This window comes from Hippoglossus stenolepis, chromosome 10 (genome assembly GCF_022539355.2).
Source record: "Hippoglossus stenolepis isolate QCI-W04-F060 chromosome 10, HSTE1.2, whole genome shotgun sequence".
In the NCBI taxonomy this organism is placed as follows: domain Eukaryota; kingdom Metazoa; phylum Chordata; class Actinopteri; order Pleuronectiformes; family Pleuronectidae; genus Hippoglossus; species Hippoglossus stenolepis.
Genome location: NC_061492.1, coordinates 4,501,406 through 4,524,864, shown reverse-complemented (window position 1 = coordinate 4,524,864; position 23,459 = coordinate 4,501,406). Strand labels below are relative to the sequence as shown.

The following is a 23,459-nucleotide window of genomic DNA, read 5'->3' as shown; positions in this document are numbered from 1 at the left end:
GCTACTACACCGCGTGCATCTCTCGCGTTGGTCGCGCCAGATGTTCAGAGTTATGGGTGGGGGGGCGGCTGTTTGTATCTTTGGAAAACAGACACTGTGTGAATGTGTGTTTGTGTGTTTTATGCCCCCAACAGCTCAGGAGCAGCCGCCTGTAGAAGTGAGTGTGGGGCCACTGTCTCTGGCTGGAGGAGGAGGGGGGGGCTGTCTCTGCATGATTGAATCCAGCTGTTGTGGAAGCGGGTGCGGGGGGGGTGGCCCGTCAATTTGCATAGCTAAATAATCTGTAGAGCCGACAGGACCGGAGCAGATCCCTTTGAGAGAAGCCATTCTTCACCGAAGCCTCAGCTCGAGCAGACTTAATGAAAACCTGGTGTCGGCCCGTGCGTAAAGACGCGTAGTTGGAGGAGGTGGTGAGAGGAGAGGAGAGGAGAGGAGAGGGGGTTAAGGGAGAATTCACGGCTCCTTCTGAATCTTTCCTCCGAGAGCTCAACACAAACCATGCTTTTTGAAATCCGCAGCCTCAGGTCCTGCTCTTCTGCAAGGTGAGGGAACTTCATCCTTTCCTCTAACCGATGCGTGTCCGTGCGTAAATCAGTTTTTTGTGTGTATCTGAATGAGATGGAGGAAGCTCCTGGTTTTTCCTCAGGTTTAAAACATGCTTGTCTCTCTCTCTCTCTCTCTCTCTCTCTCTCTGCAGGACGTTGGCAGCTCTGGTGTGTGTTCTGCTCTGTATCCAGCCTGGACACGGACAGGTAACACAACACCTTCCCTCATCTGGGTCACATTTTCAGGGTGTTTCGTTCATGTCGACCAAGGTCATGGTCCTGAAGCTTTAATGATCAGAAACTGATGAAAAGATGATTTTTAAAGAGGGGAGGCTGTGCTTGTTAATATTATTTCATTCATAATGAAACATATTGCATGACTAGTTTTATTGTAACAGCTCCAGATGACTTAAATACATGAATTACTAATATATACCCCTGGACCATCTCTCCACAGGCCTGCACAGAAGGGTTTGCTTATGACCGCAGGGCAAGACAGTGTATAGGTGAGTGACATGACTGCTACTGTCTTATAACGTTAAAAGTAAAAAAATGTCTTCTGCCTTTTATCCACAAGCTTAATCTGAAAAGGGGAGAAAAGTAAAGTGTGAACTTGAATACGTTTTAAAAGAGAAAAGTGAAGGGATAAGACGCCCACAGATGTGCTGGATGCAAGAATGTCCTTATCAGTGCATCGCCTTGTCCTCCAGATGTGGACGAGTGCCGTACCCTGCCAGATGCTTGCCGAGGAGACATGCGCTGTGTGAACCAGAACGGAGGCTACCTGTGCATCCCGAGGACCCTGTACAACCAGCCGTACAGACCAGAGACCCCGGTCCTGCCGGAGCCCGCTTACCCAGACACCTTCCTCCCGGCTCCCAGGTCTGTGGAGCCCAGCTACCCCAGAGTGGGGAGCACAGCTCAGTGCCTCCTGGGATATACTCCTGCAGAGGATGGCACCTGTAACGGTGAGTCCGCAGACCTCTGATTCAGATCCTTTAAGTCACAATACAAACTACCTAAAATGTTCAGAAGTATTATTAGGTTGTTCATGCAGAGTCATTTATATAGAAGCAGCATTTTAGTGTTGAAGCTTCTCGAGGTGCAGAGGGTTTGAACTGATTAACACTGAATCCAGAGCAGCAGTTTAACATGGAGGTTCCAGTCTGAGGGTTTGTGTCCTTTCCAAAGGGTCAAGGATCAATTAGTGAGCTCCTGAGATGATTAATGAGGCGGGAAAGAAGGAAAACAAACATCTGAGAGAAGAGTAGTTGTCATTCTTTGTATTTTCTCCTGAAGAACATAACTTTACTTGGTCCGGCTGCATAAACATTGAAATGAAACCATCTGAAACCAAAAGTTGCGACATTGATGCAACTGCCCCGACTGGATGAATGTTTTTAATGTTAAACTTTCATCTTGGAAGTGACTCAACTTCTAAATGCAGGAAAAAATGATGTTTTCCTTCTGAAATGTAGTAAATGTATACATTGTCAGAAAACAGAAAAACCTATACGTAAAGTACATAGAAAAGTACTTGACTAACTATACATAGTTACTGTGTACTACTTGTACCTATGTGATTTGCTTTAACCTCCTCAGAAGTTCACATGGTTCTGATTTACTGCTTCAGGATAATTGAGCTACAAATCAAATATAAGACAAATGCACAAACGGTCTTTTACATCCTGTTGTGTCACACAATTCACTTCTCGTGTCTTTGGGACGGATTTAAAATGTCACAGGACCAAAGTCTGTTGGTTTTTATTCATCAGAAGTTCTGCTCATTGTTTGCAGTTGTTTGCTTTTAACAGCACCACAGTGTTCTGCTGTTCATCAGGTCACCAGCACAGTGGCTGCAGAGTTAAAAATCAATGTTATTACTGATAATTAGATCAAAGTCAGCAAGACTCATCTTCTGGGGACCACGATTGTACAACTCTTCTTTGTAATCTGTCCAATAACTGTTGGATTGGAAGCAGCCTTTCTGCCTCCATGGATAGAAACTCTCTCAGATTTATCTTCAAAACCATTTTGAAAACATTTTAACGTGCAGCTGCTTGTAAGAGATGCAAGTGCGGAGAGTGTATCCTCTGCTGCAGCTGTTTGCGGTTTCTCGTCTCTGTTGTGAAGTTGTGAAGCCACCACCTGACGTTACAGTGAAAGGCATAAGAGGTCAGAAAGTCCACAGAGATGGTGATTTAACTCCAGGGAAATGCACGAATCCATCGGTTTACAGGGACAAATTATATTTCGAGGCTCTGGGTTTCAGCTTGTGTGCCGTCACCCAGCCAGAGCTCCAGGCCCTCCAACTCCTCTCAGGGAAGAAATCTGCGCTTTCTGAAGGATTCTGTTGCGCGTCAAAGCCACAAGAGACTCCAGCTGTCAGATAATTCTTAATCTCTGATGTCCCCCCCCCCCAGCTGTGTTAAATACATCTTCACATAATAACCCCAGTGTGTAGAGCAGAGAAGAGCTGTTGAAAATGGGCCCTGTCGTCCATTTGAGGTGTTTTTTTCTGTCGTTCTGGATGAATCAGACCTGTGATGAATGGAAAATGTACACATGCAGCTTTCTCCTTCTAAAGAGAAGCGTGGAGTTTAGGTCATGCACAAATACGGACTGTTTCTCTCAGCAGGGGAGAAGCCTGTCAGGGAATCGGCTCCCAACCTTGTTTGAGTAAACTGCGCCATCAGGATGCCAAACATGAGGTCATGTGGAGCCAAATCTGTGCCCGAGAACAGGCATGGCTCTGTGGGGGCCGATGGTAACAAGCCCCTGCACTGGCTGAACGCCGGAGTGTGTGGTGATGTAATGGGCTGTTGTTGATTGATGCAGCTACGGGGCAGAAACTACACAGACTGTGACTTCCTGTCTGAGCCTGTAACAAACATGGCTTTGTCTTCAAGTTAGTGCTCCAACAGTCAGTAATGGCACCAGTTTGGGTAAAAACCATATAAGAAATGACCCCTTAAAGTGTGAAGTTTTAAATTATAACTCAACAACCAGGCTGCAGGGATTCTGCTGCATCCAGCCACAGGAGGATTAGTGACGTTGGCTGATGAGACTTGACAGTTGGTCGTAGAGTTCACCTTAAAGTTGTTGCATGAGTAAAATGCATTGACTGTGAATAAAGATGGACGACGTGTCTCTACTTCCTCCCACTTATCCAGTAATGAACCATCTTGTTCAGTCGTGATCAGGGGAGGGAGCCGCGGTATCAAGGTCCCGTCGACCAATCACGAGTCAGTCTCAGCTGTCAATCAGGATGTTTTACCCTGTTTTTATAAAGTCTTCAAAAAAGTAATTACAACCAAACTGACTAGAAGAATGAACACTTGAACAAACACCAGTGTGATAAGAACTAAACCTAAAATGAGAGAAACCATCTTTGAGAAAACCTTTTTTTGACGTGCACTTTGAATGTTTAAGTTTGGTCCGTGTCCCAACCATTAACATGGACAATGTGGCAATCAAGACACTTTGGCTTCACTTCTGTGGAGTCATCATGTCGTCATCTGTATAAACACTCGATGGGAGACCTTGTTTGTGAAGTAACTGTGGAGTTTTCTGTAGCTCTACACATGTGGTGTGGCTCCAGGGAGGTGATGTTGTTGCATCAGTGCATCTCTTACTTTAATCCAGGCTGAAATATAAATATTTGTCATATATTCGTGCCCCCTGCTGAGGATAAATTACCATAACTTTGGTAATGTCTGAACTTTTCATCCTGCAACATCAACAGGGCAGAAGTTAAATGTCTATCATTTCACTCAGCCTCAGCTGTACTTTGTGTTTTGTGCTAGTTCTATCATGCTAACAAGCTAACATGCTAAACTCAGACAGTGATTATGAATCCAGATCAACATCAACATGGTAGCATTTAGCTGATGTCAGCATTTAGTGCTTCACAGCTTCACAGATCTGTTAAATATGTAATTCGTGTGAACTGACCCTTTTTAAGCAGGAGATCTATTTACAGACAAAAAATCAAATTCTGACTCTGGACTTCACATCATCTTGTGTTTTTCATTTCCCATGGGAGCGTGATATTCATTTCCGCTCATAACTCCAGTTGGGGGTATTTTCACTTAGATTGAGGACTTACAGTCTCCTCTGTGGCTTGAGAACAAGTTTCCAACCTCGTGGGCTCATGAAACCCTCTTGATAAACTAAAAAATGCATCATAGTCCAAATGAAATCAACAAACACATGTTGAGAACTGTCATTCTGCAGTTCTCAGCTGCTTCTCATCCCACTCAGGGTTTATTCTGCTTTTCTATGTAGTTCGAGAGGAGATGATGAATTTAGCTGTTGTCTCGCTGGAGATTAGATTGAATCAGTTTGTGCACAAGTGTCTCAACTGTATTTCATACTTTTCGACCGACCTTCCACAATCTGTCACGTCTTCTCTGACGCTGACGAGGATCGTGAGCAGCAGCGAAGCTCGTGGGCAGCTCATGAAAAGCTCTATATAAGGAGCGGAGCTGACACACTGCACTTTGTGTGTGTTTACTGGAGATCAGGCTACACATGGGGTGCAGATGAGGGCCCTTCACAGAGGTATCGCCTGCTAACGGCAAGCAGGTGCCGCTGTAGCTGTTGGCCGGTGGCCGAGCGCTCTGGGCCTCCTCCACCCCCGTGAAGGGCGAGTGGTCCAAGTTGGCACAAAGGGCAACAGTCCCACCGACAGACGTTATCGCTCCTCGCCGCTGCCTGACCAAACAAAGAGCCGGGCCCCCACCCACTTCCCCCGCCGGCTTTTCTAGAGATCTGTGACTTCATGGTCTGAGAAGCGTAAGCACAGGCTGGAATTTCTGATCTGTCATATCCTCATAAGGAAATGTAGCTATTATGATGGAGAATGTGAGCTGCTCCAGAGGCGTGAAAGGAATTCGGAGCGTAATCTGAGGAATCGCTGATCCTGTGCAAAAACAGCAGTAAAGTGATAGTTGACCGAGGTGTTAACTGTTGTGTTAAGAGGCCTTTAAATACAGGGCGGTGAAAACCTGAGCGTTGGAGAAACAAAACCGTTGACTGCACGTTTGTCTGTGAAACCCCCCCGAGCCAGAAGGAAATTTATTCTAGTCTGGCAGATGTGCATTTGAGCAAGGCACCGAACCCTCGACTGCTGCGGTGGAATGAGGCGGTCGAATAAAAAACAAAGTGACTCGCTTAGAACGAAGCTCAGGAATCTAAAGGTTTTGTCTTTTGTTGAGTCCAACAAAGGATAAACGTCACATGTTATAAACACTGACATGTAAAACTCCTCTCTCCAAAAATGGACCCATAGCATTTGCACATTGTCACTTTATTTCTGCATCTACATCACTGCACTCACTGACTGATGCACACCAGAGGCTATGTACAAATGGATGTATGCTACGCTGATTTAAAAAGATATGTGTATAAATGCCGTGTACCAGCATACACCCTGCACCACACCACTGTTTGTAGGGGCTTGATAACAACAAGCTGCACAAACAAAACGATTGCAGGGTTCATCTGCGTTCACTAAACATATTTACTGACCATTAAACACACGACCACCGACCTGTGGAAACAGCTGTAGCCTCACAACAGATCCCTTTAATCTACAGGGCTGTTGGACTGTTGGTGGTGTTGTTGTTCTTGTTGTTGTTTGTACACAGGGTAACTTCTGGTTGTGTGTTTCAGGCCCACTGTCACCGGGCAAGATGCTGATGTTAGTGCGACATCTAGTGGCAATGAGAATCATATATGTAACCTTGAATGCCTGTCGTGCTGTGGGACACTTCTGACCTGCCTGTTGATTCCCACTCAGGGAATCGTTTTATCCTGAAAGAGGATGAAACACTAACTTCTCCTCCTCCTCTGTTGCAGACATCGACGAATGTGAGACCAACTCTCATCACTGTAACCCCACCCAGGTCTGCATCAACACGGCCGGCGGCTACACCTGCTCCTGCACCGAGGGATACTGGCTCATCGGTGGACAGTGTCAGGGTGAGTGAGTAAAGCCGATTACATTCACAGCTGGTTCACAGGTGAGGTTTATTTATTATCTGATATAGAAATCGTCCTGCAAAGATTTGAGCTTGAGGAACTTAATCCACCTGGTTTGTTGATGTAGTTACTTACAAGCTCTGGTGTTTGTAAAAATATATATGGAATGTAAACAGTTAGAAAACATAGATACTGTGAATTTAGTCTGTGAAGTTGTCTTTAAAGAAAGAGATATCATAACCCCCTGCTACTCTCTTCAATTCTTAAAACTATAAATAATATTGTGATTTAACATGGTTCTCGTCTTTGTTGACAAAAGCCTTTGTGACCTCTGAAGGCTTTGGCTCCTCCTCTGGAGGAACAGCGCCCTCCTCATGCTCTGAGTGGTACTGCAGCTCATCAGGGTTTCACATCAATAAACTGTCAAGATTAAAAAAATAAAGCTTATTTTGTACTTTTCAGAAAACATATATACGTTGTGGTTCGTAACCTGTTGGTGTTTTTCTTTTTTTTTTTTACCAGATATTGATGAATGTCGCTATGGTTACTGCCAACAGCTGTGTGCCAACGTCCCGGGCTCTTACTCCTGCTCCTGTAACCCCGGCTTCATCCTCAACCCAGACAGCAGGACCTGCCAAGGTACACACACACTCACACTCACACACTCACACACTCACCCAACACACACAACACACACACTCTGCATCTGTTCCAGTGTTAAGTTCCCTCCTTGCTTCTCTGCAGATGTGGACGAGTGTGCAGATGAGCCGTGCACTCACGGCTGCTTCAACACCTACGGCTCCTTCATGTGTAACTGCGACGAGGGATTCGAGCTGGCAGCTGATGGAACTTCTTGCATCGGTGAGCAGAGCCACATTAAATCTGCCGTTTCGTGACTTCTGTGCAATCTGTCAGGAGATTTGTTTCCATATAACGAACCTTAAAGTTTAATAATATTCTGTGTATCTGAGTGTTACGCAAATGAAACATATCCAAATACATATTTACATACATAAGGTCAATGTTTCATTTGATATCATAATGCATTATTACATTAACACTGTCCATCCACTCAACCCTGTGCAGCCTCACAGGCAGACGGAGTCAGTGGCAGCTCAGTTTGGATGTGACACTGTCTCTTTGGATTTGTTTCCCCTGTAGACTTGGATGAGTGCAGCTTCTCTGAGTTTCTGTGTCAGCACAGATGTGTGAACACCCCCGGCTCCTTCTCCTGCATCTGTCCGCCCGGGTACTTTGTGTTTGAGGACGGCCGGAGCTGTGAAGGTAGGAGGACAATGACACGGTCCTGACTGTACAGAGACTGAACTGAAGGTGTATTCGTTTGTGTTGTCATTTGAACAGCAGCAGTTAAAATGCTGCATCACACAGGACAAATAATCTGAAGTAAACATGTCTGATGAAGCTGCTGAGAATTGCTTTGTTGTGTATATCTTTCAGGAAAGTTTTGAACATAATGTAGTCCTTTTTTACTTTAATCCATTTTCCTTAATCTGTCACTCAACATGTGTAGTATAATATTAACAATAGGTGCAGAATAATAAAGTAGAAATCAAGTTAAACTGGTTGTACATGTGTGTAACATCGGTCGTGAGCAGTATTTATATCAGATAGTGTTTAAAACAAATGTTACTATTATGATATTCTCTCATTCTCACACACTGTTTTGTTGATGTTGTTTAAATGTTGTTTCTCTGATGATGATGATGATGATGATGATGATGATGATGATGATGATGATGATGATGTTTTAACTGACCCTGACTGTTGTGTGCTTGATTTTGAAGATATCAATGATTGTGACACTGGTAACAACACCTGTACAACAGCACAAGTATGTTTCAATTTCCAGGGAGGCTACACATGCCTGGATCCTTTACAGTGTCACACTCCTTACGTCGAAGTTAGTGACAAGTGAGTGGTTCCCCCCCAATAACAGCATCTTCACTCTGTCACATATCGAACACAAAGTCAATCAGTTGATGATCTGTTGCTGGAACCCTGACCTCCCCCCCCCCCCTGTGTGTCCTCCTGTGCAGTCAGTGCATGTGCTCAGCTGAGAACCCTGCCTGCAGGGACAAGCCCTTCACCGTTCTGTACCGACACATGGACTTGTCGTCGGGGCGCAGTGTGCCTGCAGACATCTTCCAGATGCAGGCCACCACGCGCTACCCGGGCGCCTTCTACATCTTCCAGATCAAGTCGGGCAATGACGGACGAGAGTTTTACATGAGGGTGAGTACGATGGACGAGACACTGACCTGTAGATACGAAGGAGAAGAATCAAAATGCAGTGATACGACACGTCACAGGAATTAAATGAGCATATGTGGAGGTTGCTATGTAAATCAATGATGAATATTTGTAATAAGATAAAATATGTCCTCCTACATAATAGTTTTAATGGCAACACAGAGTTAATACACTATTTAATACCCTTATATCTGCATAAATTATTGTGTGTTTTATTTAATAATACATAAATAGGGGAAGTTAAAGTGAAATTTTTTAGGTTTTTATGTGTTTACCAGCAGAAAGTAGCTACAGTAAATCGACAATAAAAAGAGAGACCTCTGCTACAATGAATTTACAGACAAAGGATACAGCGCCACCTACAGACACTCAAATCCATTTCAGAACCAAACAGGAAAGAAAAACTGCTGTGGTGTTTAATTGTTGAGCAGAAACACCAGAGCTGTGAGTGTTTAGTTATAAAGATGATTGTTTTCAACGTCATAAATAGTTTCACATGATCATTGCACTTATTTTTAAGGTTATTAGTCCCCAAGTTACATCAGAATAACTACAACTATGATGCAACTGCTTCAAAAAGTCCACAAACACCATCACGATTCTGTGGTGAATAAGAAACAAAGACGGCGCGTTTCAGACTGCAGTTTAACATCAGGCTGACGAGCTGTGTTGTTCTGTCCCTCCCTGGCTGACGTGTGGTCAGACGTGTGGTCTGTTGTTCACCACATTCACCAGTGAGGTCACAGGTGCTCACACACGCTCAGGTTAAACATCCACATCACAGCAGCAAGTTAAACCACCAGATGTCAGCAAATACAAGATGTGAGCCTTCACTGTCTGATCTGTCACTGAAAGGTGATTTATACCCAAACACACAAGTTATTCATCAAGAGGCACAACATCAATTAATCTGTCAACCCATGTTTATCATGTAAGGTCTGACCTGTGCCATGACGTATATTATATAAACATGTAGATTTGAGGTTATATAACTCCCGTACAGAATGAGAACCTTGTTGAGGGTGTGATTCTGAATATAAACCATGGAAACATGAATTATTCTGCTCTCATGTCATTAGTTTACGTCCCTATACCCATTTTTCAAAGAAGACATTTTGACATGTTACAGTAGGAAAACACAGTTATGTCATGTTATTAATAAGAGCTGTGTTTTTCCTCCTATGACAAATCAACAGGCTGTGAAAACACTGAACACAGTTATACACTGAGCTCAGTGACTGTGCAGTGTGCAGCCAGTAGGTGGCGTCCTACATGTGTGTATCTCAAATTAGTTCAATACAGACACAGGGAATAAATAAAGAGAATAAAAAGAACAGTATACAGTCGTCTACTTTCACAGCTTCCTCCTCTTCATCCCTCACGTTCCTCTCGCGTCTCTTTTCTTCTTCTTCATGTCGTAGCAAACCAGCAACGTGAGCGCCACCCTGGTCCTGTCCCGGCCGATCAAGGGCCCCAAGGAGCTGGTGCTGGATCTGGAGATGGTCACCGTCAACAATGTCATCAACTTCCGAGGCAGCTCCATCATACGCCTGACGATATTCGTGTCGGAGCACCCGTTCTGAGCGGGAACTTCCTCGGCCCCCCCCCCAGAGAATCCTGTTGTTTGCCCCACTGCAGCTGATGTAATGCTCTGGTGTTTGAGACAGCTCATCACTTTTTTTGTTTTTCCTTTTTTAAACGTTATGTCATCCTCATCCTGTCAATAAAGACGCGTCCGATAAAGAGTGAGCTGATGGGAAAGCAGCCCTGCGCTCCGATCCCCACCCTGGTTTAATGGACACTGAGCTTTTTTATAGCTGCGACATGTTCTTTCAACACAGATGGATATTTATGTTGTACCATTTTTTAACCTCCTCTATTTAGAAAATCACCTGAAAACGGCCCCCAACAAAATCCCACTGTATCCTCAGAGCAGTTCCCCCCCACTTGTCTGTGAATCTCCATCCCTTCAGATAAGCTGTGAATGTTTTCGAGCTGTCGTTGAACCACGAGTATTTTAAGAGACGGGATGAGCAGCTGATCTGAGCTGAAGTGTAATTGTGCATTCGGAGGCGGTTGTATTTGAAATGATGTAACAATCAGTCATAAGCTGAATTATTGATCACGGTGTCTTTAAGTTCAATAAAAGTCTTTACCACAGAAAATGACTCGAGCATGAGCAGGAACCTGAACTCTTACTGATACATTCACTTCTGGGATTATAATGCTGAGGCTCTAAAAGCCTGTTGGATCAATTCAAATCAAATAAAAGTTTTAGAGACACGAAACTAAATTTGGAGGTTTTAGAGGCAACATATTACTCTGATATGATTTCAGATGATATCAGCACATTTTACAGCCCTATTTTCGAAATGTGTATTATTTTTTAAATAATTATAACAAACTTTGGGATCATAACAACACATTGAGGAACACCACTGAATGAAGGGGATTCTGTTTTGGGGGATTTTTGCTGGTGGTGCTTCTGGATGGTTGCGAGAAATTGTGCGATCAAATTCAACCCAATGGAAATTTGAGGCATCAGTTTTACAAATTTGGTGGAAATAAAGCAAATTTGGGAGATTTAGATGCAAAATATACATTTTAAGGAATAAAACGTTACGTATTAACGTTAATAATTCAAGTTTATGTAAACAAACATTTTTTGAGTCATATCAAATGACAGATTTGGGTTTTGCAGATGAGTTGAATACATGATGGGATTATATCAACTCATTTAGAAGCACTAAACCGTTTTTTGGAACTGGGGAAATCAAAACGTGGGATTTATTTAGTTAGATGAATACATTTTGAGGGGGTTTTTGGAATTTTACGATTGTGGGAGTTTTTGGAAAACTATAAAATATCTGGGACCCTGATAATTAAGGATCTTTGTGTGTCAACACCCAATAAAGCTCCTCACTGAATAGATGTTTTATTACCATCAGTATCACCTAAATAAGAACACGTCAATAAACCAAGTTAATAAAGATGTGCTGACCTGGGTGGTGGTCAAGTTCCCACCAGTCCAACGCAGCCTGCTGGGATATTGATCAAGCAAGAGGGAAAATTTAATAAATGCAGTGATTGTAAGTGGTGACCAAAACTCCAAACCCAGAGTGGTGCTGTCACGGTCTGTTCGGGGAAGGAAGCTCACAAAGTGTTTGTCCGGGAATTAGAGAGTCGAGCAGTGAGAGAGGAGAAGAAAGGAACAGGGAGGGAGGGAGAGAGGGAGAGGAGAGAGAGAGAGAGAGAGGGAGACCTGTGAGTGAAGTGCTCAGTAAACCTGAGCTCGGAGGCATTTCTCCTCACTCGGCCTGTGAGAATGAACAACACTGGATGTACACACTCGATCTGCTCTCCCTGAAAAACATCGCAGAGGTAACTTTACTGTTGTTTAAGCTTTTTCTACGTAGAAGTAATGAAGCTGCTGTTTCCTGTTTTGTGAATGTGGCTCGTTTACACTGAAGTGAATTCCTTCATAGGCCTGAAACGAAAGCAAGTATATGAAGGTCAAAAGTGTGTTTATATCTTAAATCTAAAGTTTGGGGATTCAATATCTAAACTGAGCAATGTTGTCAAGTTTTGAATGACATCATTTCAATTTCATTCTTTGTTTATATACGTTTTTGGAGGATTTCAGTGACTTTTAAAATTTGGGGATCAAAACATTAAAAACATTTTTATGCCACTTTATCAAATTTTGGGAATCTGGGCACATGAATGCATTTTGGGGTTAAGTTAATTGATTTTGGTTTCTATAACAATTAAAGGCACCGAAGGAAGAAAGCTTGGGATTGTATGAAATGAATACTTTGGGTGGCAGTGACCAAATTGGGAGATTGTGTGGGATTATCTCAGATCATATTTGGGGCTTTACTGATGTTTGGAATAAAAAAATATAGAATTTTGATGTTTTTATACCAATACACAAGTTTGACCAAGGTGCAATGTTGAACTATTTCTAGCTGCAGCCATGGAGTGCATGAAAAACTGCTGCAAGAACTTCCTGAAGCAGAAGGGCGACTATGAGACCCAAGGTAAGCAGATGTTCTGCACGGCTGCATCTCTCACAGACTGTTTGTGTTTCTGATCGTGAACTTTTCTCCATTTCCAAGTGATCAGACTGAAGATGCCTCCCATCAAGGCACTGACCTCAGGACACGAGCCAGAGGAGGTGAGGAGGGGGGTCACAGCAGATTACCTCCTGTCCAAGCTGCCCCCCAACGGCAGGGACGTGCCGTTTGTCCTGCCGACCTTCAAGGCCTCCTACGTCCAGCCCAGAGGCTCCCGCTTCCCCGCTCTACAGTCCGGGCCGCAGAGTACGTACCGACTGCAGAGAGCTCGACTACCATTAAGATTATTATATTATCATGTCGGCAAACAGGCTGCGGTGAGCAACCATTTCGAAACCGGTCTTATGTGTTCGTGTTGACTTAAAGGTTGGGTTGGTAAATACATCTATATCTAATTGTCTCTGAACACGCTCACTGCACAATGTGTCACTGCTACTTTTTAAAATTCATTCAATCAGAAAAACCAAACGTGAGAAGTTCACCTTCAAGGTTTTGAGACTGTAGAGGTCAGGGGAGGTGGAGGTGGAGGTGGAGGTGGAGGTGGAGGAAGTGAACACTTTCCCAGAGGACACTGGATGTCCCTTTTTTTGTTGTTGTTGCGTTTGTTAACTCAACACCTCCGTCAAGGTGGTTGTGTTTTCACCCCACTCAATAGAAGGATATTTCTTGGGAAGAACCCTTTGAGTTTAGTTTGCCGATCCAGGATTTTCTTTTCACTTATTTTAACATTGCAAGATACCGTGTTTTTCAACATATTCACACTTTTCCCCAGGAGTCATGAACGGATCTTTATGCATATTTAGGAAACTGATATCTATGAAAACTGTGTGAAATTTGCAGCAGCTTGACTGAATTGCAGTGGTGGAGGTATGCGCTCTGCTGAGTGAATGTTTCATAGTTATTTTCGGTATTTGTTCATTTTTATTTCTGTTTTTACTCATGGTTTGGTTGGTTTAAGGGAGAGAAACTACTCAGTTTATGTTCAGTTGTCCTTTGTTAGCGCTGTTTGATTAAATTTATCGAGCCATTAGGCCTCTGTTGGCTTTGTCCGCTAACAGATTGGATGATTATGTGTGTAGATGATTCCCTAAAGTGGTGCACAATAAAGACACTTGTAATTATCACATGTAATTACTGAACATTTATCATTAGTTCATCTAGGGTTTGAATAACATGGGTGACACGTGTTTACCTCAAACAGGGTGAGTTAATGTTGACACGTTTCCTCCACCTGAACCAACCCGAGCGCTGAAGACTCACAGTTACCAAGATACCTCGTTAGTTCATTAAAATCAGCTCAGTGGTTACTGAGGTATAATCTGAACGGACCAGGACATCCTGTTTCTAAATTAATAGTGTTTCAGTTCACTGGCTGGAAAGAGGAATCTGGTCCAAATGGAGGCCTCCTCACCTGCAGCCCTGCTCTTTGTCTGCAGGCTCCGCTCGCTGCACGTACGCAGAGAGGAAGGCAGAGCTGTTGGGCTCCAGCCTCTACGCCTACAGCCCAGAGTCCAGCTTCCATCGGGGTCAGATGGCCGAGTACATCTCCCCCGGATCGACCCGCCGCAAAAACTGCGGTCCTCCAAGCCCAGGTAGCTCCGACCTTCTGCACACAGTCACCAGAGCTTTATACCAAATCATTTCTGCAGAACAATCCCCCAAAATAAGTAAAGAAATAGACTTTTGTGCAGAAACGTACTCAGCACAGGGGGATAAGGAACACTCAAAATAAATGGTATTCATTGCTTAGACAATAATGCATTAAAAGAAGAGATAAGTAGTCACAAATATTTCATATATTGAAAGTAAAAGTAAATTTTTTGCCAGTTAAAAATCAATCACCTGCACATTTACATACATATACTTATTAAAAGAGTCTATGATAACATTAAGTTGTACATTTGAGATGCTAAATATATAATCATTCAGTTTACACACGTGTACGTCAGTAAAACGTCATGTGTTTGTTTATCATTATATAACTGTGAGTCTCGATACAGTATCTTTGCAGCTGTTGAGGGAAAAGTGCTGTAAATGCAAGGATGAGAAATAACACGTGTCCCCGATGTGATAACAGACGACCACAGACGGACGTGTGATTACAAATGAATGGACTTTATTAAACTGGTGGTCCCCCCCCCCCAGGTGTGAGTCTGAAGCCGGGCGTCCAGCAGCGTCTGAGCAGCTCCATGTTTGATCTGTCCAGTCCTCAGAGTCACATACAGGTGAGAGCGCTCTCTATCTAATCTGTGTTCACACAGCGTTTCTCACCCTGTGTCAACCGAGACTAAATATAGTTTTACAGTTTCCACTGTCCCCGGCAGCGTGGTGGAAAATTGCCGACGGGCCAAACAAGCAGGTACTTTGATTTGAGGTGTTGAAACAGAATGGAGGTGGCCAACATCTGAAAGTAGTGACGTTTGAATTAATCTTGATTTCTCTATGGATAGAAAAAACTTTGAATACTGCAAGTAATCGTGGTACATTTGATAGAATAATTTACTATGACCGTAAAGGGACGTATGTAGGCCCAGTTGTAACATCAAAAAGTTGGAATTTTGTTTTTTTGGCCAACATTGTAATTGGACAGTACCGTGTGTACGAACATTTTTATAAGACAAGTGCTAATAAACAGTAAAAATACAGCTTTCACTATTGTTTATATACGGAGGGGCCATCTTGGATTTCGAAGTTGGGGATGGTGAGGTAGCTCCGACCTTCCGAATTGAAATTCCGATTTTGAGGCGGCGATTCGGGGGTTGGTTATTCCAAGCGCACCACAAGCTAAGCTAACTGGCTACTGGCTGTAGCTTCATATTTACCATACAGGTACCAGCATGGCGTCAATCTTCTATTTGAATTCTCTGCAAATAAATATTTTTCATAAATTGTTTAGCTATTGCTTTAAAGGTTCTGTGTGTGGAATCTAGTGACATCTAGTGGTGAAGGTGCATGTTGCAGCTGAACACCTCCCTCATCTCCTTCCAAACATGACAGAGAACCTGTGGAAACCTTCAGTCGTCATAAAAACTCAAAAGGTGTTTTGAGTGTGAAAAACATGTCGGCCTCCGTAAATATAAAGTATTTAAATATAAAGTATTTAAATATAAAAGACCCATTCTAGGGTAAAGAAACAACAAGTCGTACATTTTAGTTAAAACACACGAGTGAAAACATCTCTAGGATTATTTCATATTCAATTTCTGCCAATAAATCAATTTCACCTAAATTTTACACCAAATTTTTAAAGAAAAAGTATAAACCTTTTATAAAGAAAGTTTTATTTCATTAATTGTATCATCTTAAAAAAAGAAAAAAAACTTTTTTTATTTTATCAACTGGTCTAAGTTTGATGGAATGATGCTTTTTAGACAGTGTCTCTCGACTTTCTGTTAATTATATAAATCGTACAACTTGTCTTATTTGGGTTTTCGTATATATCTTCCTTAAATTGACTGAAGAGAGGCTGGATCTGAATGATTCAGATCCAGCCTCTCTGATCGGGACCTGTTGATTGTCTCGGGCCGAGAGCTATTTAATCACCCTAAAGAAAAGAATGACAGAGTCGGGGCGTGTTTCTTTGTCACATAAAGGATGTGGTGCCGTTTGTCAACATCTCAATATCAACTGACACGAATGGCCGAGGACGTGTGTGTGAAGCGATCAATCAAACATCTCTCACCCAGAACCTCAGACAATACCAAAACGTCTCATTCCGGGGCCTCACTGGGATGAACATGAACACTTTGTATGTTTGAGACAACACGGATATGCTGTGTTTCCACCTTCACCTCTGTTGATGTCACATGCAGAGGGTTTACAAGTTTCAGTTCAATTAGTTCAAATGTTTAGCTTGGCACCGCTACGAGCAAACAGTAGCAAGTGATGAAAACATAAAAGTCACAGCAGCCTGGCAATAGATTTACCAATAAAGAAATAACCTGCTGTCTCGACAGGGAACAGGGAGGAGGAGGCTCGGTGTTGGTTTTTCCACTATTTCGCTATATTTGCAATATAAATACTGTTTGACGTACTGTGAAGACATTCATGGTCTGAAGAGGATGAATCACACTGACTCTGGTGATTCTCTGAGTTTTATGTATCCCACAATGCATTGTGAAAACAGGCGCTGTGAGTTTGGAGTGAGTTTAGATACACCCGCCGTTAAATGATAAAGTTTTAAATGTGTGTTTTGCTTTGTTTGCTCTGCAGCGTTTCGACTCGGTCTCCAGTGTCGTCAGCAGCACGTCTTCAGTGATGGGCTCCATTGAAGGCAGCCTGGGTAACTGAGACACACATTTATCTCCACGTTATCTGCACAACACTTTCAGTTCTGGATCTACTTTGTGGACCGGCCCCGACTATTGTGGATGAGGGAGAAAAAGAAACAAGATCTTAGCTCTTACCTCCCTGTTTTCAGACTAAGTCGGATTAAAGCCACTCGGCATTGTGCAAACATAAAAGAGCAGACACACTAATCACTTCCATTGTTACATAAAGATTGTGTTATTCAATAAGGGGATATCAGCTTGTTATGATATTAAATAAATCATTTGTATGAAGATAAAGTTGTTTTTTTTAAGGTCCTGCACTGCCATGAAAAACAGCCACGTTTATGACTTAGAACATGAAGAATCAGTCTGTGGAAAGACCTTTTGAACTTCCCTCACATCCTCTCATTGACTTCATATCATATATAACACATCATAAATAATAACACTATATTGAATAGTTTGTTATTGTTCTGTCTCCTGGATTCAGACTCCTTCACCCTGTCTGGGGATGAGCGGGAGCTGGGGAAGGTTTGCGTGCGACTCAGCTACCAGGAGGCTCTGGAGCAGGTGTGGATCACGCTGGTGCAGGTAAGGTTACACTCCCAGATGATGGGGGGAGCACAGAAGGCACAAGAACCTCCATTGTGCTCCTCTGTGACTCTCCTCAATGGGGCCTCTGTCTCTGTGCGCTCCTCTCGTTGCTCTATTAACTTTGGCTCGGACGCTTCGGAAGGAAAAGGTTGACTTTTAAAAGTGTCCTGATGAAAACACAGTGCAGCTGAGACAGGGAGAGTTCAGTCAGAGGGAAACACAGTGTGTTGAGCATCTACGGTGCAGGGACGGGCTCTTATTCCTCAAGGAACGGGAGCATAAATGAAATAGGGGGCACCAGCTTCCCACCCAAGGTTAGAGTTTTGGTTACGGTTCATTTTGCTGGTCGCACCCTGATTTCTTTCATCAAGATCCATGAACGATTCCCTGTGAAATGAGTGAAAATGTGAAAAAGAACAAACACCCACTATATTGAAATATAAGTGAAAATGTTTTTCTGGATCTGCTCCTTTGCCCAGACCCAAGTTATAAAATCCAGGTTATGTGGAAAGTATTTGTACCAATGACTGAAATCTTGTTGTTCTGGATTCTTTGTTTTTTTGTATTTGATTCTCTGTTTGAAGTTTGTTCTGTACTTTAGCCTTTCACCTGCTTCCACTCATTTCTTCTCATTCTTCTTTTCTTACCAGTGTTCGGACCTCAACCTTCAGCCGGACGGAGCAGAAGCACCCAAGTTTGGATTTAAAGGGATCATCACCATCCCCAAACCCATTCAGTTCAAGAGCTCAGTGAAGGAGTACAGCCAGGTAACGGGGTTTGAAATACAGAAACGTTCTGTAAGATACCTGAAGGTTGACTTTCTGTTTGTTTATGATCAAAAGTCTAATTCTAACACAGGTTATAAACTCTTAAATTAAAGAATATGATTATGTTTAAAATTGTACTAAATGTAACTTTACAATCCCAATTTGACCCCTGAAAGACTTTACTTGCTATCAACTCATTTCCATTCTTAGAATAAAATGAAATAAACTTTTCCTTTGCAGGTTGATTTTTCATCTCTGAGTGACTTGTGGTAGAAACAGTCTAATCTTTACTTTCCCTTCCTTCTCCTCTTCAGGACGTGTCCTTCATGGAGACGTTTGTGTTTGCGCTTCATCTCCAGCAGTTGCGCTGCAGTGCGTTAGTTCTGCGTTTGCAGACGCACAACCCCAAGAAACGCACGGCGGCCGAATGTGTCCTCTCCCTGCGGCAGCTCGGTCCTCAGGAGACGGACCACTGGCTCGACCTCAACTCTCCGTCCAAATCCTCGGTGAGTGTTTACTTCACGTGTTACGAGTCGGCAAACGTGGCTCTGACGTCCGGAGTCTGCTCTAAAGTCTGATACGGCCTCTTAGACCAGTGACACTGATACAAACGCTTGACTCAGCTGTCAATCCTGTGTCACTCCATTTAATTTCATCAGATATCTAATTAAAACCAAACTTACAAGAAGCACTTGAGCAAACCTCAGTGTGATAAGAACTATATAAAATGACAGAATCCATCCAATTTGATGTGTACTTTAACTTTTTCAGTCTGCCACATGTCCCATCTACTAACATGGAGGAGGCTGGGTTTATGGCCTATACTGCAGCCAGCCACCAGGGGGACTTCACTCTTTGGAAAGCTCAAGTTGTTGTCGATCTTTATTTATAGTCTACGGTCGTTAACTGTTGATGATGGAGGTTCATCTTTAAAATGCAGAGAGCAACATAACAACTGAAAATAAGGAAATGAATAATGTTCACTGACTCATACTGAACCAACCAACCTTAGTAATTAGTTCCCGGTTCGATGTCCGACCTCCGTAATGGCTGCTCGTGACTTGACCTCATATATTCTGCAGCAGCTGATGTGTTTCCCACTGTCCAGCTGTTGAGGCCAAGAGGAAAAAACCCTGTGTGGGAATATTCCAAACTTTTACTACTTATTCTCTTCACCATTTCCTCTGTTGGCTGCTGTCTTTTATGAGCCTGTTGTGCACGAACAAAACGCAGTGTGTGCCTCATAAAACTGTCCCCGAGATGGACTGCAGCCAACAGGCCCGCCGTACTTTCTGGGCAAGATTGAAGCAGAGCCAAACTTTGTGTTGTTGCATAACCACAGGAGAAAGAGAAAGGGAATTCATTATCAGGAGCAATTGGGAAACGGGCTCTTTATTGGAGGGAGGAAACCAGAGAGCGGATTCTGGAAACGTAAGAGCTGGAAAGTGGGTCAAACCTCAAACCAGAGAGTGGCTCTGCTGATAAATGGGCAGCCGTCTGGCCAGTGACTGTGTGATGTGAAGTGCAGACGGTGAGTCATCCATCGATTATCAGAGGGGACGGCTTCATCCAGTCGGTGATTTCACACCAGCTGGTGGACACAAAAGAGCCAAAGTGTCCAAATCACGACGGCTCGGTGGAGGTCCTCGGGGGCCAAAGACCTTCAGTGTCTGTAGAATGAAAAATGAAGCAGAGGAGTCAGCTGGGCTCGCAGCTCTGTGAGGGTGGACTGTTTAAATTAACATACTGATATTTAGCAGATATCATTCTCAGTTTCAAGAAGGTCGCAGTAAGAAAGTTCCTGGTTCGAATCCCAGTTCGACCGGGGTCTTTCTGTGAGGAGTTGCCATGTTATCCCCTTGTTTGCAGACCCCAGTTTTCTCCAGGTACGCCTGCGCCAACTTGACTGTGGGTGTGAATGTGACTGTGAAGGGTTGTTTGTCTCTACATGTCAGTCTGGCCACCTCTCCAGGGTGCACCCCCGCCCCTAAATGCCAGCTTGTATTGGTTCCCACCCCCCCACCCCCCCGTGACCCTGAACAGGATAAGCAGTACAGATAATGAATGGAATTTCCAGGTGTAGCATTTGCTGATTAGCACAACGCAGACGATTACAACTGTGGCTGTTGGGAAAGTCCAATATTTATAATATATCATAAATATATAAATATTTATTTATAAGTTAATGCAATCCACAGTGGGACACGTGAATATCTGCGGACATTTGTTGGCATTGTGGTTTCACACTCTGGAGGCCAGTAGCTGAAAGAATGTTTTCTTGATGCTGTTAAAATCTGTTTATTCCTTTTCAATATGTTTATTGACGGATATACTTCCCAAACCAGGCGCCAAAAATCCATCGGCCAGGTTCTAATTAATCTTTTATTTAGAGAAAATAAAAAACTGTAGAAATGTACTTGTATGTATTTGTGTATGAAATCTGAACTGCACATGAAAGATGTAACTGAACACGCTGTTTCAGGTCTGTCACTCTGAGCTGCATCTCACCACCTGCTTCCAGCCGGTCAACGGTCGCATCCAGCTCCAGATCCTCGCTGCCCAGAACCTCCCAGCATCCTCCTCGCCGCTCACACAAGGTAGGTGTGATGGGAGCTGGTGTCTGATCGAGTGGCTGTTGTGTCCCCGCTGACTGTGACCTCCTCTCCTCTGCCCGTCTGAAGCCTTTTTCGTCAAGGCCGAGATGCACCACCAGGGGCAGGTGCTGATGAAGAAGAAGACCCGGGTGATGAAGGCCTCAGGGGGCCAGTGTAAGTGGGCGGAGACCTTTCACTTCCAACTGTCCACGTTGGACGACGCCTGCTCGCTGACGGTCAAACTCTACAGCCGCAGCTCAGTCAGGAGGAAACAGTGTCTCGGACAGGTGAGCTCCCCTGACGCCGCGTGTTACAGGAGGACTTCTTATACGTTTGTTTTACTCTCATTTATTGTTGAGATCAATAAAATAAGTCACTTTTTTATTAGTTTGATTGTAAAACACAGTCAGTAAATCAATTTCTCGTAAATCTGTAACTTATAAAGTATTTGTGTACAAGGCTACTAATGCGTTTGAAAGGTTTAAAACTGTTTTAAAGACTTATACTTTCCCGCATTGAATTAAAAGCTTCAAAAACAAATAACTCAGCTTTTAAGCAGCTTGTTGAACACAGTGACAGCACCATGATCGACTGTATTTCCTTCAGTTTTCTTATGTGATTTTAGATTTCTACGTGACTTTAAATGTACTAAAATGTGGTGTTACCGCAAAAGCAAAGATTCCAAACTGACTCAGGAAAGTCAGTAAAAATCCCTGAGTATAGAGAACTGAGTAGGAATGTGTATTAGTCTTTGTTAACATGTTATTTTCCAAGAGGATGATTGTGTTATTTCTTCCTTTTGAAACATGTTGTGAGATCAACTCGATAAAAAGGTTTGCAGAAGTTTTGAAGTGAGACGATCTTGCGGTTGTTCCTCTCAGTTCCAGCTGGGACTCGACAGCCCTGTACCAGAGGCCGTGGAGCGGTGGAAGGACATGATGGCTCACCCGGAGAAAGTGGTGACAGCGTGGCACCGGCTGAGCACTTCCTGAACCTCTTCCTCTGACTTCCTCTTTACGTATTGTGGATGCTCTCGGGTCAGGCTGCATCTGCTTGCTGCTCCGGTCGAGCGGACCACAGTCGCTGACACACAGTTCACTGACCAGACTGTAAAATACTGGACGTGCTCAGGCGGCACTGGGAGAACAGGTTTCCATGGAGGTGCTGCAGGTGATTGTTTGTAATTAGAGGTTTAGAACAAAGTTTTTCATGAGGTTTTTTGTGCAGAATATAATATTTCTAAAACAACAATAGAACCTTTGCTTCACTAACATTAATTGAGCTGTACATATTGCTGTGTTTTGTAAGTCACACATATTTCTAGTGAAGGCTACATCACTTTTGGCTGGAAGGACAGTTTACAGAGAAAGTGACGATAAAGCAAAACGTACTGTAATTAAAAACTTCACGTATACAACTCCTCTGAAAGGATCAATCTGCCAATTCTGTGTTTTCTTATTGTCAACAAACCCAGAAAAAAAGACCCAAACCATCACTGGTCTGTTTCTTTTAGATTTTCTCATCCAGTCGTTTCCACATAATCTTTAAAAGTGGGTCAAATATCTGGAGAATCTAGTCTTAAGGTCAATTTAACTTCAATGGGAGTAAACACTGGGTTTTTCTGAACTAATTCACATGTGGATTAATATACATGTGGTATTTTACAGACATTTCTAGCAGCAGGATGATGATTTCGACTGAAACAAAAGAAAACGACTTGTTTTTCCCACTTTCTTTATAATAAAGGAACACGTGAGCTCAGCAGCTCAACGCTCTCTGATCGATTCACTCTTGGTTTTCGTATTTTCATGGAATTCACTGACAAATACAGGAAACATAGAAAATCAGCAGACTCATCCTTGAGTTCTCTACGAGGTGAGGTAGATCGTAACTTTGTAGGACGTCATGTTACTGTGCAACACTGCAGCAGATGTACCAAAACGTAGCTGTACGCTTTTTATATAAAGCACTTTAATTTTGTATGTATTTAATGTTAAACATTGACAATTAAAGTAGGTATAATATGAAGTGAGTCTGTGTGTGTTTATTTAAAGAAGTAGATTCTTTAAGTGTCTTTGTTTTTCAGCAGAATCTAGTAAACGAGACAATGGCACATTTATTTAATCGTTTAAATGTGACCATGTAGGACACAGGGAGTTTCTTCAGTGTTTCACTTGTAGCACGTAGAGGGAAACCAGGCCACGGTCTTCTTCAGCAGTAAGTACCCAATACAGCCAGTGTGCAGGACTTGTAAAGTGGGTCAACAAACCATAAACCACTGTGTCACCATGTCCCTCTTTATTCAAGAGGCCACAGATTGAGAAATCTCAAGGCAAACATCTTGTTTTTCCATTTC

At 43.1% G+C, this 23,459-nt stretch overlaps 2 protein-coding genes across 3 annotated transcripts; both read left to right on the top strand.

Annotated features, from left to right (window-relative positions):
• Window positions 1–133: 133 nt before the first annotated feature.
• fbln5 (fibulin 5) lies at window positions 134–10,961 on the top strand. Its single transcript, XM_035167154.2, has 11 exons — window positions 134–542; window positions 698–752; window positions 1,003–1,051; window positions 1,256–1,513; window positions 6,408–6,530; window positions 7,053–7,169; window positions 7,275–7,391; window positions 7,692–7,814; window positions 8,336–8,462; window positions 8,588–8,783; window positions 10,223–10,961. The coding sequence occupies exons 1-11, from the start codon at window positions 499–501 to the stop codon at window positions 10,382–10,384; spliced, it is 1,371 nt and encodes a 456-aa protein (XP_035023045.1). The 5' UTR covers window positions 134–498; the 3' UTR covers window positions 10,385–10,961.
• A 1,066-nt stretch (window positions 10,962–12,027) lies between these two features.
• On the top strand, window positions 12,028–23,131 carry LOC118117078 (tandem C2 domains nuclear protein). Of its 2 annotated transcripts, none has more exons than XM_035169156.2 (12): window positions 12,028–12,182; window positions 12,770–12,841; window positions 12,927–13,123; window positions 14,314–14,469; window positions 15,023–15,102; window positions 17,090–17,159; window positions 17,639–17,739; window positions 18,393–18,509; window positions 18,824–19,015; window positions 20,992–21,106; window positions 21,191–21,390; window positions 21,985–23,131. In XM_035169156.2, exons 3-12 carry the CDS (start codon window positions 12,934–12,936, stop codon window positions 22,093–22,095), a joined length of 1,332 nt encoding a protein of 443 aa, XP_035025047.1. In that variant the 5' UTR covers window positions 12,028–12,182; window positions 12,770–12,841; window positions 12,927–12,933; the 3' UTR covers window positions 22,096–23,131. The 2 variants fall into 2 exon arrangements, with proteins under 2 accessions (XP_035025047.1, XP_035025045.1); XM_035169154.2 differs by having other exon boundaries at window positions 12,920–13,123.
• Window positions 23,132–23,459: the final 328 nt, after the last annotated feature.

Coding starts and splice junctions, on each gene's coding strand:
- fbln5 (XM_035167154.2), top strand. CDS start 499: ATGCTTTTTGAAATCCGCAGCCTCAGGTCCTGCTCTTCTGCAAG. Junction 753..1,002: donor TCCAGCCTGGACACGGACAG/GTAACACAACAC, acceptor ATCTCTCCACAG/GCCTGCACAGAAGGGTTTGC. Junction 7,815..8,335: donor GGACGGCCGGAGCTGTGAAG/GTAGGAGGACAA, acceptor TTGATTTTGAAG/ATATCAATGATTGTGACACT.
- LOC118117078 (XM_035169154.2), top strand. CDS start 12,778: ATGGAGTGCATGAAAAACTGCTGCAAGAACTTCCTGAAGCAGAAGGGC. Junction 13,124..14,313: donor TCTACAGTCCGGGCCGCAGA/GTACGTACCGAC, acceptor CTTTGTCTGCAG/GCTCCGCTCGCTGCACGTAC. Junction 18,510..18,823: donor CAGTGAAGGAGTACAGCCAG/GTAACGGGGTTT, acceptor TCTCCTCTTCAG/GACGTGTCCTTCATGGAGAC.